The sequence below is a fragment of the Macaca nemestrina genome, chromosome 4, assembly GCF_043159975.1.
Source record: "Macaca nemestrina isolate mMacNem1 chromosome 4, mMacNem.hap1, whole genome shotgun sequence".
In the NCBI taxonomy this organism is placed as follows: Eukaryota; Metazoa; Chordata; class Mammalia; order Primates; family Cercopithecidae; genus Macaca; species Macaca nemestrina.
In genome coordinates this window covers 150401274-150421252 of record NC_092128.1, presented here as the reverse complement: position 1 = coordinate 150421252, position 19979 = coordinate 150401274, and the positions used below count along the sequence as shown (strand labels likewise).

Sequence of the window (19979 nt, the reverse complement as noted above, 5' to 3'; positions counted from 1 at the left end):
CTCTGCACAGGAGGGCCAGGCTGCAGGGCCTCGGAGACAACCTAGTTGGGTGTGCTGGGGTCTGTGGATCCCAGGTCCTGGCCTCACCGGGTCCCCACCGCGCTGTCAGCTCCCAGCCTGCTTCCCTCGTCTGCCTCTCGGCTCCTGAAAGGCTCTGTGCTCCAAGGCCACCTCCTCCAGGCGGCCCTCGGACCCCCACCTCCGCTCAGTACCGATCTGCACCGTGGTCTCTGGCTCTCCATCGTGACCTCAAACCTGGCTCGTCCTTGCTCCTAGCGAGGCTTGGGGTCAGGGGCGTCCGAGGTGAGGGACATCCGGGGGGGGTTAGGTGGCTGGCGCGGGGAGCCGGGGTTGGGAGGGGTTGTGTCCTCAGGCGGCGGCGCTGCGGGGTGGGGCGAGGACACCGGTGGGGTGAGAGCCCCGGCGGGGCAGCAGCGGGGGCCGCAGCGCCCTGTCCCTCGGCCGGGCGCCCCCACCCGCGCGGAGCCGGGGGCGGGGAAGGGGCGGGGCCTGGCAGCGCTGACGTCACCTCGCCTATAAAGCGGCCCGGGCGCCGCGGGCCCGGCTTTGTGGAGCGCTGCGGAGGGTGCGCGCGGGCCGCGGCTGCCGAACAAAGGAGCAGGGTCGCTGCCGCGGGGACCCGCCACCCAACTCCCGGGGCCGCGCCGCGGCCTCCCGTCCACCGCCACCATGACCGCCAACGGCACAGCCGAGGCGGTGCAGATCCAGTTCGGCCTCATCAACTGCGGCAACAAGTACCTGACGGCCGAGGCGTTCGGGTTCAAGGTGAACGCGTCGGCCAGCAGCCTGAAGAAGAAGCAGATCTGGACGCTGGAGCAGCCCCCTGACGAGGCGGGCAGCGCGGCCGTGTGCCTGCGCAGCCACCTGGGCCGCTACCTGGCGGCGGACAAGGACGGCAACGTGACCTGCGAGCGCGAGGTGCCCGGTCCCGACTGCCGCTTCCTCATCGTGGCGCACGACGACGGCCGCTGGTCGCTGCAGTCCGAGGCGCACCGGCGCTACTTCGGCGGCACCGAGGACCGCCTGTCGTGCTTCGCGCAGACGGTGTCCCCCGCCGAGAAGTGGAGCGTGCACATCGCCATGCACCCGCAGGTCAACATCTACAGCGTCACCCGTAAGCGCTACGCGCACCTGAGCGCGCGACCGGCCGACGAGATCGCCGTGGACCGCGACGTGCCCTGGGGCGTCGACTCGCTCATCACCCTCGCCTTCCAGGATCAGCGCTACAGTGTGCAGACCGCCGACCACCGCTTCCTGCGCCACGACGGGCGCTTGGTGGCGCGCCCCGAGCCGGCTACTGGCTACACGCTGGAGTTCCGCTCCGGCAAGGTGGCCTTCCGCGACTGCGAGGGCCGTTACCTGGCGCCGTCGGGGCCCAGCGGCACGCTCAAGGCGGGCAAGGCCACCAAGGTGGGCAAGGACGAGCTCTTTGCCCTGGAGCAGAGCTGCGCCCAGGTCGTGCTGCAGGCGGCCAACGAGAGGAACGTGTCCACGCGCCAGGGTGAGTGGGGACGCTGCCCCCGCCTCTCCCAGTCCGTGCACAAAGCGCACCCCACCCGCGCCCCTCCAACCTCCCGCCCTTTCTCGCCCGCGGCGCCGCTGCGGTCCGAAGCACTGCCCAGTGCGCCCCCGCTAGGAACGGCTACCCCGCCCGGAAGGGGCGAGGGGTGGGGCTTTGCTCATCCTCGGGAACCGCTGCCCACCTCCCACCCCGGGCTGGGGTCGTGGGCTCCCCTAGACTCCGCGGAGTCGCAACCGTACGTGCACCCTCCTAACGCCCCGGCCCAATCTCGGCTCTCCCCACGCGCGCTGATCCCTCGGATAGGCGGCCCCAGCTCTTGGGGAGCGGGCGCCCCTCGCCCATTTCCTCGTGCCCCTCCCCCCGCCGGCAGGCCTGAGGCCCGGGGATCCGAGGCAAGGGTCGCCACTCGCAGGGGCGCGCCTCCATCCCCACCGGCAGCCTTTCGCGGGCGAGATGGGGGAGGTTAGTCAGGCCTTTGATCCCGGCGGGGCGCGCCTCCACCTCCCCGTCTGCCCGGCCTTCCTCCACCTCCTCCCGCTGCCGGGCGGGGTCGGCCTCCGCTGGTGGGGGGGCGCGCGGGGTGTCTGCCCTTCCCCCCAGCCCCTCCTCCCGCGTCTGCCCCGCGCTCGAGGCCGCGGCCTTTGTGAGCAGGGGGGCGGGTCGCCTCGACTGGGTCCTCCCTCGCCCCCTTTGTCCTGCTCCATCTCTGCGGATGGGAAAACCAGATGCGGCGGGGCGGGGGAGGGGATAGGCTTTTGCGGGTCACCCCTGCAGAGAAGCCCCCCGCGTCGCCCCCGGGCCCAGAGCTCGGGTCCACAGTTTCCCCAGGAGGCGGTCTCCCTCCTCGCGCCGCGGCCCGGGAACGGCGTGGCGCGGATGGCGGCCCTCCAGGCACCCCGCCCTTCGCCCGCCGCGCGCGTCTCCGGGCCCGTGCGCTGAGCTCCGCTCTGCTAGCGACCGAGGGCGGCTTCAGCGCGAGCCAGGAGACCCCAGGCCAGCTCGCTCGGAAAGCCCCTACCCTCGGGTGAACCCATCCCTAGGGCGCTCGCCGGGAACAATTGACTGCAACTCGATCCGTCCCCTCCGGGGCCTCCTGCAGGCACGGCTATGTGCGACTGTGCGCCAGAAATGGGCGCCCCCTCTTTCCCTTCTTTCTCAGATTCTCCCCGAGGGGGTTTCTCTTCCTTTTGGCGTCCTCTTCCACTCTTGGCGGAGAAGCTGTTCCTTGCTTGCAGACAGAGGCCCCGCGGGAGGGAGGGGCCTGGGGGGATCTTTTTCCCTGGATAGGAAGTCGGACCCCAGGCCTTGGAGATGGCTGGACGGGAGCCCAGTTTGGATCCTCATCCCTCCTCTTGGAAGGAGCCCTCCTTATGGCCCCCCTCTTGGCTGTGGGCTCTGCAGAAGAGAGAAAGACCCCCATGGCAGTAGGGGTGAGGGCGGAGGCCTGTTTGGGGTAATGCCCATTTTGTGCCTGAGGTTTGCTACCTTAAGGCCCAGAGAGGTGAAGCTGCTTGTCTTCGGTCACACAGCAAGTGACGCACAAGTAAGCAGCATGCAGAAGTGGGTGCATTTGGCTCCAGAAACACCTTTTCCTATTGCCCACAGTTTAGGGCAGGCAGAGCTCCTCACCTGTTCAGCAGGCATTGAGCCCTACTGAGGGCAACTGCTGAGCCATGAGTGACCGAGTGGGGTTCCCATTCTCTTGGGGACATTACAAAGTGTCAAGGAAAAGGCAGCGGGTACAGGGTATTAGATGGGTGAGTCCTTTCCGAACAGGACATTTGAGCTGGCCTGAAGGATGAATAGAAGGTGGCAGGTATCAGGGGGGTGTGTGGACCAGCGTTCCAGGCAGTGGGTTTCGCCTGTGCAAAGGCGCTATGGCAGGAAGGTACAGAGAAAGCCCAGTGTGGCTGGGAGGAAGCTTGTGAGGTAGGGGGACCCTCGATGGGTGCTTAGTGCAGGGCTATGGTCCTTGCCTTGGGGTTGCAGCCACAGCCTCCTGTGGGGAAGAAGTTGCAGAAGTAGGTGGCCTTGGCCCTGGGGGGCAGGAAGGAGTGGAGAACCTGAGGGTGTTTTTGGCGAGCCTGGGCAGATACTCGCCTCTCCTGAGAAGCTTGCTGGGGGTGTCCGGGGTGTGATTCAGGCTGATAGGGTGGGAGGAACCAGAAATTGCAGCCAGGAGAGGTGGTGGTGATAGCTCAGCCTGGAGTTTAAAGGCATGTGGAACCGGGGGGTGGGGGCACTTGGGGGCCGAGGCTGGGGCTCCTCTGGCCTCAGATCTTGGTGTCCTTACCTCGTTTCTATATGTCAGCCAACTCCTGGGGGGCTTTTGGGGAACTGGAGTCTGCAGGGGTGGGCGTGGGGGGCGTGTCTGCAGAGGCCATTTTGGACGGGCCTGCGTGGCAAGGGGGAGGTGTCTGCTTCCGACACACATGCTGGGGAACGCCAGCCAGGAAGGGGAGGATCCGGGCTTAGCTGGCAGGGGGATGTGAATCATCTCTGCAGGCCTGCACGGGCGGGCCCGGTGGGGGCAGGATGCTCCCCTTTGAAAAACGCTGTGACCTGCTTTTCAGCCTCAGTTTCCCCATCTGTAAAGTGTGCCTTCCAGGCCTCCTCAGGCTGGCCCAGAGCTGCCCTGGGCAGGGCCTTTCAGCCCATCACACCAGAGGCTGGGTCGGCTGAGTGAGTGCTCCTTTGTTTTCCCACCACGCCCCGGGCTCCTCCCTGCTCCCCAGGATCCACACCTGATCCACACCTACCCTGGCCTCACCACACTTCCTGTCTTCTCTCACATCTGTTCGTGTCCTCTCCCACTGACCTCCTTGCATCCGGGGCTCCATGCCAGGGATAGGACCTGTCCTCCCTGCTGGCTTGGGACATGCCCTCTCCCAGCCACTCCGAGGGTGGCTGCCTGAGGAAGGGCTGGTCAAGCTGGGCGTTGCAGGATGTGTAAGAGTTCTCCCCATGAGGCAGGGCATTCTGAACCCAGGGAATGGCTTGTATAAAGATGCAGAGGCGTTTGAAATGGCCAGGTGGTTGCAGGAGTCGACTGGAAAGTGGAGTGGTAAGGTGAAGCCACAGAACATTCCAGAACCCCTCTTCTAAATGAGATGCAGGGAGTGTCTGTTTTGAACAAACCAGGGGCCTCTGGGGACTACGGCCTGGGGGTGGTGATGGGGATTAGAGGGTGTGAGGCAACCAGGGTGTGCCCCTCTCAGCCACCATAGAGAGAATGGTTCAGAAGGCCGGGCACACTGGCTCTCACCTGTAATCCAAGCACTTTGGGAAGCCAAGGACGGAGGATGGCTTCAGCCCAGGAGTTCAAGGCCAGCCTGGGCAACATGGCAAAACCCCTGTCTACAAAAAATACAAAAAATTAGCCAGGCATGGTGATGCACGCCTGTCATCCCAGCTACTCAAGAGGCCAAGATGGGAGGATTGCTTGAGCCTAGGAGTTCGAGGCTGCAGTGAGCCGAAATCATGCCACTGCACTCCAGCCTGGGCAACAGAGCAAGACCCTGTCTCAAAAAATTTTTTTTGGCCCTGTGCAGTGGCTTATGTCTGTAGTCCCAGCACTTTGGGAGTCCGAGGCAGGCGGATCACCTGGAGGTCGGGAGTTTGAGACCAGCCTGACCAACATGGAGAAACCCCATCTCTACTAAAAATATAAAAATTAGCCGGGTGTGGTTGGCACATGCCTGTAATCCCAACTACTCTGGAGGCTGAGGCAGGAGACTCGCTTGAACCCGGGAGGCGGAAGTTTTGGTGAGCTGAGATTGCACCATTGCACTCCAGCCTGGGCAATAAGACTGAAACTCCATCTCAAAAAAACAACAACAACAAAAAAAGAAACTTTAAAATAAAATAATTTTTAACAAAAGTAAAAAAAAAAAAAAACCAAAACACCAGAGAGGATGACTCAAAGGCTGGAAACAGGGAAGGCCACCGTGAGGGGAGGACAGGCAGGGGCCTAGACCTCTCTGGAAGGAGGCGGGAGAGGTACCCGTGGGCCCAGCACAGGAGACTGTTAATCTCCTGGCTCCTGGGGGCTTCTGTGGGCCTGTGACTCAGGATTTCTGTGCCTCTGTTGATGAAAAGAAAAATCCTGAAGAAAATCCTGTTCCCATAGTAACACAGCTCTAATTACAGACTCCAAGGCCAAGCAAGGGCCTTGGAGCCAGGAGGGGCCCTGCTGGACTGGGGGGACGACTCCCCTTTCCCCCATCCCTCCCTGCTGGGGTGGGACCTGATGTCTACTTGGCACCAGGCCCCTAAATCCTTTCAACATCCTGGCAGAGTGAAGAGGCTGGGCCCTTTTGACAGGTGGGGAAACTGAGGAAAGGTGCAGGGAAGGCACTCACCCAAGGGTGCCTGGCCCTGCGCGGTGGGTGCCTCACTGGCTGGCCTAGGCCTTTGCATCAAACCAGTTCCAGGATTGAATGCAACAGGCTGAAGGGGACTGAGTTGTGGTACAAATGGCGGCAATTGTGTGGTCCTGGGCCAGGCTGGCAAGCTCCCTTTCTTCTCTGGCCTGGGGCATGAGGTTAGTGTAAATTTCATGGAGTTGCCAGGAGGATTAAGGCCTGTGTGCATTCACACGTGGCCCTGTGGCTGCCCCCAGTTAAGCCCAGCGCAGCCATCGGAAGTCTCATTGAGAAGGAGCCTCCCGGCTTCCTGCATTTGTTCCAGGTGGGCTGGTAAGCGCCCTGCTTATTTGCAAGGCTGTGTGAGGACGAGCCCTGTAAACTCTAGGACAAGGCTGTTCCAATGTGGTTTCTGTTCCACTGTCCAACCCCCCCTTCTCCTTTTGCCCCTCTTTCTGGGGAACCTGGAGCTCCCGATGCCTTCTGTTTTTTTCTGCCGCTGAGGTGGACCTAGCACCTGTCCCTCCGTCCTTTCTGCTGCTGGGGTTGGCCTGCAGGAGGCTGTCCTCTTACCTGGTCCCTAACTTCCCTCCGATCAGTGGACCCCCCCACGTGTTGGACAGGTGGTGCTGTGTAGCCTGCACAGGCCAGGGCCCACGCAGTGGCTTTGAACAGAGCAGGGTGCAGCCCCTGCCTGTAGACATGCAGGCCCTTCTGAGCAGAATGAGGGGGCGGTGAGGGCAGAATGAGGGGGCGGTGAGGGCAGCTGTGCGGGTGTGGCTGGCCTGACAGCTCCCTGCAGCCCTGCGGCTTCTGTGCAGTGGGGGTGGGGCGTGCCAGACCTTTGCAGGGCCTCTTAGCTGGTGGAGGGCTGAGCGAGCAGAGGCCCCAGCCCTCGTTGTGTTCCCTGGGGTGTGGCCTTAGGATGGTCCTGGCACCCTGGGGACCCAGCACCTGCTCACCTCATCCTCCTCACCTCATCCTCCTCCCGTGCTTGGCTGGGGTGCGGTGGCCGAGCCAGCTGACCCAATGGAGTCCCAGGCAGTGGACGCTGTGGAGGAGACTGGCTATGGCCTTGAGGGGGCCCAGGGAACCTGGAAGGTGGGGCCCAAGGGGTTCTAAGAAGGGGCGGGCCAGGGTGTGAGGCCAGGGACCCACAGACAGGAGGGTGGGGCAGGGAGAGGGCGTGGCAAGAGGCCCACACACCTCCTATCCAGAAAGCCAGCCGGACCCTTACTTCCTCTTGCCCTGTGACCTTAGGCTAGGACACGCCACCACCAGCCTCAGTCTCCCTCTTTGTGAAGTGGGATGCAGATCCCTGCCTGTGGTGCGGATGTGGGGATGCGTGGTTGGGTGAGGATACAGCTGGTTGCGTGAGGATACAGCAGGATGGGGAGGCCGGACACGGTGGCTTACCCCTGTAATCCCAGCATGCTGGGAGGCAAACCGGGGGGGGAATTGCTTGAATCCAGGAGTTTGAGCAACATAGCGAGACCACCCCCATCTCTACAGAATAATTTTAAAGTTAGCCAGGCATGGTGGCGAGTGCCTGTGGTCCCACCTACCGGGGAGGCTGAGGCAATAGGATCCCTTGACCAGGAGTTGGAGGCTGTGGAGAGCCGTGCTTGGGCCACTTGCACTCCAGCCTGGGCAACAGAGCAAGACCCTGTCTGAAAAAAAAAAAAAAGGAACTGAGGATGTGTCCTCTGGTGTGGGCTCCACCACCCCCAGCCTCCCTCTCCTGTGGGTGATGCCTGCCACCCACCGCTGGGGTTCCTGTGGCATAAAGGTGCCCAAACGAAGACATTCTCCAGCTCTGAGCCGGGCAGCCATACAGAGCCCGGCAGACGCCTCTGCTGCTGCAGTTCTTAGAATCCAGAGTGCGTGGGGAATGTGAATTTATGCTGCTGGAGCCAAACATCCCACCTCCAGGTTTTAGCTGGAGGAATCCACGTGGATATGCAAAAGCAATGGAGTTATAATGCATAGCAATTGTGGGCTGAGTGCGGTGGCTCACGCCTGTAATCCCAGCACTTTGGGAGGCCGAGGCGGGCCGATCACGAGGTCAGGAGATCAAGACCACCCTGGCTAACACGGTGAAACCCCGTCTCTACTAAAAAGACAAAAAAATTAGCCAGGTGTGGTGGCGGGCACCTGTAGTCCCAGCTACTCCGGAGGCTGAGGCAGGAGAATGGCATGAACCCGAGAGGCGGAGGTTGCAGTGAGCCGAGATCACGCCACTGCACTCCAGCCTTGGGGACAGAATGAGACCCCAGATCAAAAAAAAAAAAAAAAGAATAGCAATTGTGTGGCCGGGCGTGGTGGCTCACACCTGTAATCCCAGTGCTTTGGGAGGCCGAGGTGGGCGGATTACCTGAGGTCAGGAGTTTGAGACCAGCCTGGTCAACATAGTGAAATTCCATCTCTACTCAAAATACAAAAAAATTATCTGGGCATAGTGGCTGGCACCTGGAATCCCAGCTACTCAGGAGAGCTGAGGCAGGAGAATTGCTTGAACCCAGGAGGCAGAGGTTTCAGTGAGCCAAGATTGTGCCATTGCACTCCAGCCTGGGCGACAGAGCGAGACTCTTTCTCAAAAAAAAGAATATTGGCTGGGCGCGGTGGCTCAAGCCTGTAATCCCAGCACTTTGGGAGGCCGAGACGGGCGGATCACAAGGTCAGGAGATCGAGACCATCCTGGCTAACACGGCGAAACCCCGTCTCTACTAAAAACACAAAAAATTAGCCGGGCGAGGTGGCGGCGCCTGTGGTCCCAGCTACTCGGGAGGCTGAGGCAGGAGAATGGCGGGAACCCGGGAGGCGGAGCTTGCAGTGAGCTGAGATCTGGCCACTGCACTCCAGCCTGGGCGACAGAGCGAGACTCCATCTCAAAAAAAAAAAAAAGAATAGCAACTGCACTATAGTTTAGGGGAGCAAAACCTGAAAGGACCTTAAGTGTCCCGATGATAGAGATCCCTGGGGTCCTATTCTGAGACGGAGTCTTGCTCTGTCACCCAGGCTGGAGTGCAGTGGTGGATCTCAGCTCACTGCAGCCTCTGCCTCCTGGGTTCAAGCAATTCTACCTCAGCCTCCTGAGCAGCTGGGATTACAGGCGCCCGGCACCACACCCGGCCAATTTTTTTTTGTATTTTTAGTAGAGAAGAGGTTTCACCCTGTTGGCCAGGCTGGTCTCAAACACCTGACCTCATGATCCACCCGCCTTGGCCTCCCCAAGTGCTGGGATTACAAGGGTGAGCCATCGCGCCCGGCCAGTCCCATTCGACCTTTTAGGGACACAGTAACATGTAAATATGCCATATAGAAAACGGTATGCAAATCCAGAGACAGAGGACATCTGTGCATGTTTCTTTTTTCTTTTTTCTTTTTTTGAGATGGAGTCTCGCTCTGTCGCCCAGGATGGAGCACAGTGGCGCAATCTCAGCTCACTGCAACCTCCGCCTCCCAGGTTCAAGTGATTTTCCTGCCTCAGCCTTCCAAGCCGCTGGCATTATAGGCGCGTGTTCCACCACGCCCAGCCAATTTTTGTATTTGTAGTAGAGACGGGGTTGCACCGTGTTGGCCAGGCTGGTCTAGAACTCCTGACCTCAGGTGATCCGCCTGCCTCAGCTTCCCAAAGTACTGGGATTACAGGCGTGAGCTACCACGGCAGCCTGCATGTTCCGTATGTGTAAGAAAAAAAGAGCTAGAAAGTTGTGTATTCACTGGCCGGGCACATGGTGGCTCGTGCCTGTAATCTCAGCACTTTGGGAGGCTGAGTTAGGAGGATCATGGGAGGCCAGGAGTTCAAGACCACCCTGGGCAACATAGCCAGATCCTGTCTCTACCAAATAGAAAAAAAATTAGCTTGATGTGGTGGTGTGTTCCTGTAGTCTCAGCTATTAGGGAGGCTGAGGTGGGATGATCATTAAGCCCAGGTAGTCAAGGCTGCAGTGAGCTACGATTGTGCCACTGCACTCCAACCTGGGCAACAGAGCAAGACCCTGTCTTGAAAAGAAAGAAAGGTGTATTTGCCAACACAGGGGTGTTCTGCAGTGCAGTGGGAAGGGGATATGTAGGACTTCATAGTTTCCTTTTTCCTGTTTGTTTTAGAGACAGGGTTTTAACATTTGTTTGTTTGTTTGTTTGTTTTTAGAAGTAGGGTCTTGCGGGCCGGGCGCGGTGGCTCAAGCCTGTAATCCCAGCACTTTGGGAGGCTGAGACGGGCGGATCACGAGGTCAGGAGATCAAGACCATCCTGGCTAACCCGGTGAAACCCCGTCTCTACTAAAAAATACAAAAAACTAGCCGGGCGAGGTGGCGGGCGCCTGTAGTCCCAGCTACATGGGAGGCTGAGGCAGGAGAATGGCGTGAACCCGGGAGGCGGAGCTTGCAGTGAGCCGAGATCCCGCCACTGCACTCCAGCCCGGGCGACAGAGCGAGACTCCGTCTCACAAAAAAAAAAAAAAAAAAAAAAAAAAAAAAAAAAAGAAGTAGGGTCTTGCTAAGTTGCCCAGACTGGTCTTGAACTCCTGGTCTCAAATGATCCTCCTGACTTGGCCTCCCAAAGTGCTGGGATTGCAGGCATGAGCCACTGCACCTGGGCCTTTTATGAGTTTTCTAAAGGAAAGGAACACGTACCATTATGTCTTATTCTTTTAACTTTTACATAAAAGCAGGAACAATAGCATGAACCCCCAGACACGGCCCCCCCAGATGCGCTGTTCCGCTGGGCTGCAGCCCATTTGTCCTTTTCTATACCATTTTTGGTTGTATTTAAAGCAAATCCCTGACATCAGGGCATTTCATCCCAAAATACTTCCATCTGTGTTTCTAAAAAAATGAGGCCATTTTCTTATGTAACCACAACGTGATCAACAGTAATCAATCCTTCACATCTAATTCTGGGCTGCATTAAGACCCTCCTGGTTGGCTCAAGAATGTCTTTCCTGCAGTGATTCTTGATCCTTTTTGTTTTTTTTGAGACAGGGTCTCATTCTGTCGCCCAGGCTGGAGTGCAGTGGTGCAATCACGGCTCACTGCAGCCTCAACCTCCTGCCTCAGTGATCCTCCTGCTTCAGCCTCCCAAGTAGCTGGGACCACAGGTGTGCACCACCACTCCCAGCTAATTAAAAAAAATGATTTGGGCCGGGCGTGGTGGCTCAAGCCTGTAATCCCAGCACTTTGGGAGGCTGAGACGGGCGGATCACGAGGTCGGCGGATCACGAAGTCAGCAGATAGAGACCATCCTGGCTAACACGGTGAAACCCCGTCTCTACTAGAAAATACAAAAAACTAGCCGGGCGAGGTGGCGGGCGCCTGTAGTCCCAGCTACTCAGGAGGCTGAGGCAGGAGAATGGCGTGAACCCGGGAGGCGGAGCTTGCAGTGAGCTGAGATCCGGCCACTGCACTCCAGCCTGGGCGACAGAGCGAGACTCCGTCTCAAAAAAAAAAAAAATAATAATAATAATAATTTATAGAGACGGGGGTCTTGCTCTGTTGCCCAGGCTGGTCTCGAACTCCTAGACTCAAGCAATCCTCCTGTCTTGGCCTCCCAAAGTGTTGAGATCACAGGCATGAGCCTCCGTCCCTGGCCCCATTATTTCTCTAACTGGGGAAAGTCACGTGGGAACAGATGTAGCTGGCCTCGGCCTCTGACTGGCCCTGCCTCCATTCCTCTGATGTGTGCCACTGTAGGGTCTTGGCCACCTGCCCCACCCCGCCCCGTGGTGTTCCCTTGCATGTGTAGTTCTGTGAGTTCAGGGCTGTGGTCCGCCAGAACTAGGGGGTGCGGGGCCCCTGTACCAGCCCGAGGCCTCCTCTCCGCAGGTATGGACCTGTCTGCCAATCAGGACGAGGAGACCGACCAGGAGACCTTCCAGCTGGAGATTGACCGCGACACCAAAAAGTGTGCCTTCCGTACCCACACGGGCAAGTACTGGACGCTGACAGCTACTGGGGGCGTGCAGTCCACCGCCTCCACCAAGTGAGTGCCCCGCTCCCACCTGTCACCACCCCCCACCACCTTGCCTGGGCTACCCCGCCTGACCTTGTCCTGCCATTCCCCAGGAATGCCAGCTGCTACTTCGACATCGAGTGGCGTGACCGGCGCATCACACTGCGGGCGTCCAATGGCAAGTTTGTGACCTCCAAGAAGAATGGGCAGCTGGCCGCCTCGGTGGAGACAGCAGGTACCGCCAAAGCCCCAGTTCCCCGGAGCCGTCCTGGAGTCCTGGAGGGTCTGGCCGTGCCATGGTCACTTGGTAGCCCCAATCAAGGCCTGCTCTGTGCTGGGCATCCCCCTGGACTGGCCCTGCAACTGTCCTACCCTGGGGCTGACTGCTGTGTGACCCCAGCTCCTGGCCCTCCCTCTCTGGTCACCCCAGCCCCCACCCCACCTCCTGCCAGGAGGCACACTGACTCCTCTCTTTCTGGGACAGGGGACTCAGAGCTCTTCCTCATGAAGCTCATCAACCGCCCCATCATCGTGTTCCGCGGGGAGCACGGCTTCATCGGCTGCCGCAAGGTCACGGGCACCCTGGACGCCAACCGCTCCAGCTATGACGTCTTCCAGCTGGAGTTCAACGATGGCGCTTACAACATCAAAGGCAGGTTCTCCTGCAGGCAGCTGCTGGGCAGGGAACCCCTCCGTGGGGGCTGGGGTCTGGGCTGGGGTCAGGGCTGCGGGGAGTGCCCTCTGCACCCACACTTGACCCTGGCTTGGCTCAGGGCCATTCTGGGCCCTAAGGGGACAGGTGTCCAGTGGCCACCAGGGACTCGGGGATGCAAGCAGCCCCTTTCCCTCTTGTCTGTATGGCTGGGGGGACTTAGCTTGCCCATCTGACAGAGAGGTGGTGGTGGGGAGAGCAAGGAGGGGGAGCAGAGCAGGGAGCGGGAGGGGGAAGGGGAGGAGAGCAGGGAGGGGAAGGACAGCAGGTGTGGGGTGGGGAGAGCAGGGAGGGGGAGGAGAGTAGGGATCAGGGAGGTTCTGGAAAGGGTGTGCAGGGGAGGACACGCCTCGGTTATGGGACTGGAGCCCCTTCCCGGGAGGACCCCCAATAACCCAGAGGTGCCTGTTAGGATTCAGAACATGGTTTGTTTGTTTGTTTGTTTGAGATTCACTCCCTCACCCAGGCTGGAGTGCAGTCGTGCGATCTTGGCTCACTGCAACCTCTGCCTCCTGGGTTCAAGTGATTCTCCTGCCTCAGCCTCCCGAGTAGCTGGGATTACAGGTGCGTGCCACCACACCTGGCTAATTTTTATATTTTAAAAATTTATTATTTCTTTATTTGTTTTGAGACAGAGTGTTGCTCTGTCACCCAGGATGGAGTGCAGTGGTGTGATGTTGGCTCTCTGAAACCTCCGCCTCCTGGGTTCAAGTGATTCTCCTGCCTTAACCTCCCGAGTAGCTGGGACTATGCATGGGAGCCACCATGCCCAGCTAATTTTCATATTTTTAGTGTTGGCCAGGCTGTTCTTAAATTCATGGCCTCAAGTGATCTGCCCACCTCGGCCTCCCACAGTACTGGGATTACAGGTGTGCACCGCCACACCCAGCTAATTTTTGTATTTTTAGTAGAGACGGAGTTTCACCATGTTGGCCAGGCTGGTCTCAAACTCCTGACCTCAAGTGATCCGCCCACCTCAGCCTCCCAAAGTGCTGGGATGACAGTCGTGAGCCACCGCGGCCGGGCAGAACACGTTCTAGGACCCTCGTTCATGTGTCCATCACGGGCAGGAGGACGTGGGGGCCATAGGGACCCTGGCTCATTCCAGAGCCGGGACTGGAGGGTGGGGCATCACCCTTGGGAACACCCGTGCCCACCCTCCGCTGTCCAGGGTGGGGGTGGGGGGCCGGGCTTTGGGCACCGCTTGATAGAGACCCCTCCCCAGACTCCACAGGGAAATACTGGATGGTGGGCAGCGACTCCGCGGTCACCAGCAGCGGCGACGCTCCTGTGGACTTCTTCTTCGAGTTCTGCGACTACAACAAGGTGGCCATCAAGGTGGGCGGGCGCTACCTGAAGGGCGACCATGCAGGGGTTCTGAAGGCCTCGGCAGAGACCGTGGACCCCGCCTCGCTCTGGGAGTACTAGGGCCTGCCCGCCCTTCCCCACCCCTGCCCACAAGGCGGCTCCTCCCAACCCTCCCTGCTAACCCCTTTTCCTCCAGGTGGGCTCCAGGGCGGGAGGCAAACCCCCTTGCCTTTCAAACTGGAAACCCCAGAGAAAACGGTGCCCCCACCTGTCGCCCCTATGGACTCCCCACTCTCCCCTCCGCCCGGGTTCCCTACTCCCCTCGGGTCAGCGGCTGCGGCCTGGCCCTGGGAGGCATTTCAGATGCCCCTGCCCTCTTGTCTGCCACAGGGCGTCTGGCACCTCTTTCTTCTGACCTCAGACGGCTCTGAGCCTTATTTCTCTGGAAGCGGCTAAAGGGTGGTTGGGAGCTGGGAGCCCTGGGCGTGTAGTTTAACTGGAATCTCCTTCCCCTCCCGGCCACCTCCTCCCAGCCCCCTAGGAGCTGGGCATGTGTCCCAAGCCTGTCAGTGGCTCTCCCTGATGCACTGTCATGAAACCCCTGCTTGGGAAGGGAAGCCGTCGGGTGGGCTAGGACTGACCCTTGGTGTTTTTTTGGGTGGTGGCTGGAAACAGCCCCTCTCCCACGTGGCAGAGGCTCAGCCTGGCTCCCTGCCCCAGAGTGGCAGGGCGTGACAGCCACAGGGTCTGCCCGCTGCACGTTCGGCCAGGGGGGTGGAGGGGGAAGGTAGGGGTGTGGGGGCCGTCTTCCTCCTGTCTCTTTCCTTTCACCCTAGCCTGACTGGAAGCAGAAAATGACCAAATCAGTATTTTTTTTAATGAAATATTATTGCTGGAGGCGTCCCAGGCAAGCCTGGTTGTAGTAGTGAGTGATCTGGGGGGGGTCTCAGCACCCTCCCCAGGGGGTGCATCTCAGCCCCCTCTTTCCATCCTTCCTGTCCAGTCCCGGGCATGGGCTGTGGACGCCTGGGCCAGAGCCCCCGCTGTGATAGGTGCTCCCTGGGCCTCCTGGGGGGATGAAGCCAGGTGTCGCCCCCCTCGGGGAGCCCTGGGGTGAGCCACCGGGGCCCCCCTGCTGCCAGCCTCCCCCCTCCCGACATGCATCTCACTCTGGGTGTCTTGGTCTTTTATTTTTTGTAAGTGTCATTTGTATAACTCTAAACGCCCATGATAGTAGCTTCAAACTGGAAATAGCGAAATAAAATAACTCAGTCTGCAGCCCCAGGCCGGCCTGTGTGTGTCTTGGGGCTGAGGTGGGTGGGAGGGCTGGTGGGACAGGTAGGCGCCCTGGCTCACCAGCTCAGTGCTGGGAGGGTGCGGTTGGAGGGAGGCCGTGGCCACAGTGGGTGCTCCGGAGGTTGTGGGCCCAGCACACCTCCTTAAGCGGGGGAAGGGGCGCTGGGAGGGGGTGGGCTGTGGCCCATGGGACCCCCAGAGCCACTAGGAGCAGTTCTGTGCCGAGAAGTGGCTGTGGCTCCTCGTAGGCCACGTCCACCATGCAGGGGGCCTCGGGGTGTCTGGGGGCTGCACACTGAATGTTTAGAAGGTGCAGCCCAGGGAATACTCAAACCAGGAGACCCCACGTTCTTCTCTAGTTGACATGTGCCCCTTGACTAGGGGACGTGGTGGTAGGGGCAGCTCCGCCCCACACTGCAAGGATCTGGGCCTTCCACGTCCCCAGACACAGCAGGCTGGGGTGCCCCTGGGGCTGGGAGATGCTGCCCGGGCCCCTTGGGGGATGACCATCCCGTAAGATGGACCGGGCCGACCCTGGGCCTGAGCCAGTGCCTACGTTGGAACCAGCAGCCCTGGGGATATCTGGCAGATCAGAGGCTGAGGACTGTTTCCAGACTTTCCCAAGGCCACAGTCGGGGCGACCTAGGTTCTGAGCCTCCCTTTGCATCCTAGGCTTCAGGGGCTGGGCAGGGGCTCGTGGACCACGTGCAGCCTCATGCACTCTCAGGTGCCCCTAGGGGTAGCAGCTGCTCAAAGACAGGGGAGCAGCAGCAAGGCGCAGCCTGGAGCGGCGGGACCGGGTGCCCAGTCTTGCGCTGGGAAGGCGGTGATGGCGACGGAATTTGGGACACGCGGGGCGTTCCGGGGGCAGCCAGGGTGCTGCAGGCCGGACCCCCCTGTTCCCCTGCCCCCCGAACCACCGGCAGCAGAGGAAGCGCTGATTGGCTGCTGATGACGCAACTGGGAGGGCTGCGCTATGATAGGTGATCCCTGGTGGTAGGGGGGCGACAGTCTTGAGATTGGCAAGGGCAGGTGGCTGCCGCAGAGGGAAGTCGGGGTCCTCTCAGCGAGGTTCCGGGTGCCACCCCCTCCCCTCCCCCATGAAAGCCAGGCTGGGAGCCAGAAAAATCTCAATGACGTGGAAGGGACAGATTAATCCTCCGGAACCAAACTCTTTGAGACCTGGGGAGGAGGGTGGGGGGCACTGGACGGGGAGGGGAGGAGTCCGGCTCATTTCTGCCCACGGAACTGACCTAGAATGATCCTAAGGTCCTCGGAGCTGAGGCTCTGGCTGATTCCGAATTCCATTCATTCTGCAAAATTTGGCGCCTACCACGTGGCCGAGATTTCTGAGGCTGCAGCCAATGAACACGGTAGTCCGATGGGGGAGGCTGGAAGGGCCATTCACGAGATCTCTAGGGAGGAGTTGGTAGGAGCTGCCCAGCTGAAAGGGACAGGGGAATAACGGGGTGAGGGACCTGCCCAAGCCCTGCCCTTTGAGGGGAAGCCAGGCCAGGGGCCGGGGGCATCTCTGGGGTCCCAGGTGAGATGTGGGTCGAGGGAGCCAGGTCATGGTTCTCCAGACCCACGTGGAGGCCACAAGCATCTTCCGGAGGAGCGGGGACCGGCAGACTCTGGGCACCCGGGCTCCCCATCTCCTGACTTTTTCACACCTTCAGGTCCCTCCTGTCAGGACAGGTTCTGGAGCTCCCCGGGGCAGGGAGCCAGGGCAGTAGGTGCAGTTTCCGCTCCTGCCTGAGTCACCTTCGCTGTCTCAGCGATTGTTCATTCACAAGGGCGCAGCCTATCACATGCACTCACACACTTGTGAACTTGCATGCACACAGGCGGCTGAGGCTGCAGTGAGCTATGAATGGCACTATTCTCTGCACTCCAGCCTGGGTGACAAAGCAAGACCCGGTTAAAAAAAAAAAAAAAAAAAAAGGGAAAAGAGGCCGGGTACAGTGGCTCACACCTGTAATCTACTAAAAATACAAAAATTAGCCAGGCGTGGTGGCAGGTGCCTGTAATCTCAGCTACTTGGGAGGCTGGGGCAGGAGAATCTCTTGAACCCAGGAGGCGGAGGTTGCATGAGCCGAGATTACTCCACTGCACTCTAGCCTGGGCCACAGAGTGAGACTTTCCAAAAGAAAAGAAAAGAAAGAAAGAAGAGACTGAGCTACATTGCCCAGTCCAGGCATGTGGGCGGTCTGGGTCTGGGGGACAGTGGGGTGTGCTCTGTGTCTTAGGGCCCCAGCCCTGGGTGCCCCCCTGCTGTCTGCTGTGACCTCCTCACTTAGGAGGCCTCATTGGGAGGGACCCTGAGTCCTGCTGGGGGCTGTGGAGCTGTCACCAGCCCCAGGAGGACTCGGGCAGGTCCCTCTGGTGGGCGAGGCCTCTGAGCTTCCCAGTGTGTCTCCATGGGACACCCCCTGCAGACCTCCTGCCCCAGCTCAGCCCCTTCCAATTCATTATCCAGGGTGGGGGAGGGGACAGGAAGCCCCAGACTCAGCTGGGCCCATTTCCTCCAGGGCCACAGTGGCCTCTCCCAGAGTCACGGGGATGGGGACTGACCTCACTCTTTTTTTTTTTTTTTTTTTTTTGTTGAGACAGTGTCTCGCTCTGTCGCCCAGGCTGGAGTGCAGTGGCGCGATCTCGGCTCACTGCAAGTTCTGCCTCCCGGGTTCACGCCATTTTCCTGCCTCAGCCTCCTGAGTAGCTGGGACCACAGGCGCCTGCCACCACGCCCAGCTAATTTTTTTTTTTTTTTTTTTTTATTTTTAGTAGAGATGGAGTTTCACCATGTTAGCCAGGATGGTCTCAATCTCCTGACCTGGTGATCTGCCCGCCTTGGCCTCCCAAAGTGCTGGGATGACAGGCGTGAACTACCGCGCCTGGCCTCTTTTTTTTTTTTTTTTTTTTTTGAGATGGAGTCTCACTCTGTCGCTTTTTTTTTTTTTTCTGGGACGGAGTCTCACTCTGTTGCCCAGGCTGGAGCGCTGTGGTGCGATCTCAGCTCACTGCAATCTCCACCTCCCAGGTTCAAGCAATTCTCCTGCCTCAGCCTCCTGAGTAGCTGGGACTACAGGCGCCTGCCACCACGCCTGGCTAATTTTTGTGTTTTTTAGTAGAGATGGGGCATCACCATAGTGGCTTCCCAAAGTGCTGGGATTACAGGCGTGAGCCACCATGCCCGGCCCTGACCTCACCTTTTTTAAAAAGTCAAATACTTGGTGCTTGGAATCCCAGCACTTTGGGAGGCTGAGGCAGGAGAATTGCTTGAGCTCAGGAGTTTGAGACCAGTCTGGGCAACATGGTGAGACTCCTGTCTCTGTAAAAACTACAAAAATTAGTCAGGCATGATGGTGCGTGTCTGTAGTCCCAGCTGCCCAGGAGGCTGAGGTGGGGGGATGGCTTGAGCCTGGAAGGTTGAGGCTGCAGTGAGCTGTGATTCCACCACTGCACTCCAGCCTGGGCCACAGAGCGAGATGCTCTCTGAAAAATAAATAAATAAAATAAAAAGTCTAACACTTTTCTTTCAAACGATGGCTTTTGGGGCTCATCAGGTGCGTGAAGATGGAAAGGGGGCCCGGCAGTGCCCATCTGGGCTCCTTGGGGACCCCGGCTTCCCTGGAGACCCTTGAGCAATGAGCGGTTGGTTGCCTGACCTCCCTGAGTGGGCTGTGGGCACTCAAGGTTGTCTGGATGGGGGAGGGGCTCTGAGACCCTTGAGGGCAGCAGAGGGAGAAGGGAACAGATGGAGTCTCCCAGACAGAGAGGCCTGGAGGGGTGGGGCGGGGCCGAGCATTTGGCATAAAACCCAAGCACCTTAAGGGGGCTATAGCTTAAACTGGGGGGAGGGGCCTCTGTGATGTGCAAATAATTAACACAAAAGCCTTCACCGTGCTCCCCTCCTCATCCCAGGACCCAGGTCTGACCCTCAGGAGGGGAGGAGGTGAGCAAGGGGGGAAACCCACCTTCCAGGGACCCCCAGCTAGTGCCAGGCACCAGGCAAGTGCTCTAAAAGGCTTTATTAATATTATTGTTATTTGAAGAAACTAAGCTAATAAATAGGGTATAAAATCCAAGGGTACCCGGCCGGGTGCGGTGGCTCAAGCCTGTAATCCTAGCACTTTGGGAGGCCGAGACGGGCGGATCACGAGGTCAGGAGATTGAGACCATCCTGGCTAACCCTGTGAAACCCCGTCTCTACTAAAAAATACAAAAAACTAGCCGGGCGAGGTGGCAGGCGCCTGTAGTCCCAGCTACTCGGGAGGCTGAGGCAGGAGAATGGCGGGAACCCGCGAGGTGGAGCTTGCAGTGAACTGAGATCCGGCCACTGCACTCCAGCCTGGGCGACAGAGCGAGACTCTGTCTCAAAAAAAAAAAAAAAAAAATCAAAGGGTACCCACAGATATAAACAAAAATCCACAGCTGCCCCGGCCCCAGCCCTCTTTCCTTTGGAGGTAACTGTGTTAATGGGTTTTTATACCCCTCTGGACATTTTTTGGTTTTTGGGACGGAGTCTCGCTTTGTCGCCCAGGCAGTGCAGTGGTGCGATCTCGGCTCACTGCAACTTCTGCTCCCCGGTTCAAACGATTCTCCTGCCTCAACCTCCTCAGTAGCTGGGACTACAGGAGCGCACCACCGTGCCTGGCTAATTTTTTGTATCTTTAGTAGAGATGTTATCCATGTTATCATCATGTTATCCAGGATGGTCTCAATCTCCTGACCTCGTGATCCCCCTACCTCGGCCTCCCAAAGTGCTGGGATTACAGGCATGAGCCACTGCGCCCGGCCAAA

At 59.2% G+C, this 19979-nt stretch overlaps 1 protein-coding gene across 1 annotated transcript; it reads left to right on the top strand.

Moving 5' to 3' along the window:
- The first annotated feature begins 568 nt into the window (after window positions 1-568).
- LOC105497364 (fascin actin-bundling protein 1) lies at window positions 569-15164 on the top strand. The gene is made up of 5 exons (XM_011768365.3): window positions 569-1522; window positions 11734-11890; window positions 11974-12095; window positions 12345-12512; window positions 13798-15164. Exons 1-5 carry the CDS (start codon window positions 691-693, stop codon window positions 13998-14000), a joined length of 1482 nt encoding a protein of 493 aa, XP_011766667.1. The 5' UTR covers window positions 569-690; the 3' UTR covers window positions 14001-15164.
- Window positions 15165-19979: the final 4815 nt, after the last annotated feature.

Coding starts and splice junctions, on each gene's coding strand:
- LOC105497364 (XM_011768365.3), top strand. CDS start 691: ATGACCGCCAACGGCACAGCCGAGGCGGTGCAGATCCAGTTCGGCCTC. Junction 11,891..11,973: donor CAGTCCACCGCCTCCACCAA/GTGAGTGCCCCG, acceptor GCCATTCCCCAG/GAATGCCAGCTGCTACTTCG. Junction 12,096..12,344: donor CGCCTCGGTGGAGACAGCAG/GTACCGCCAAAG, acceptor TTTCTGGGACAG/GGGACTCAGAGCTCTTCCTC.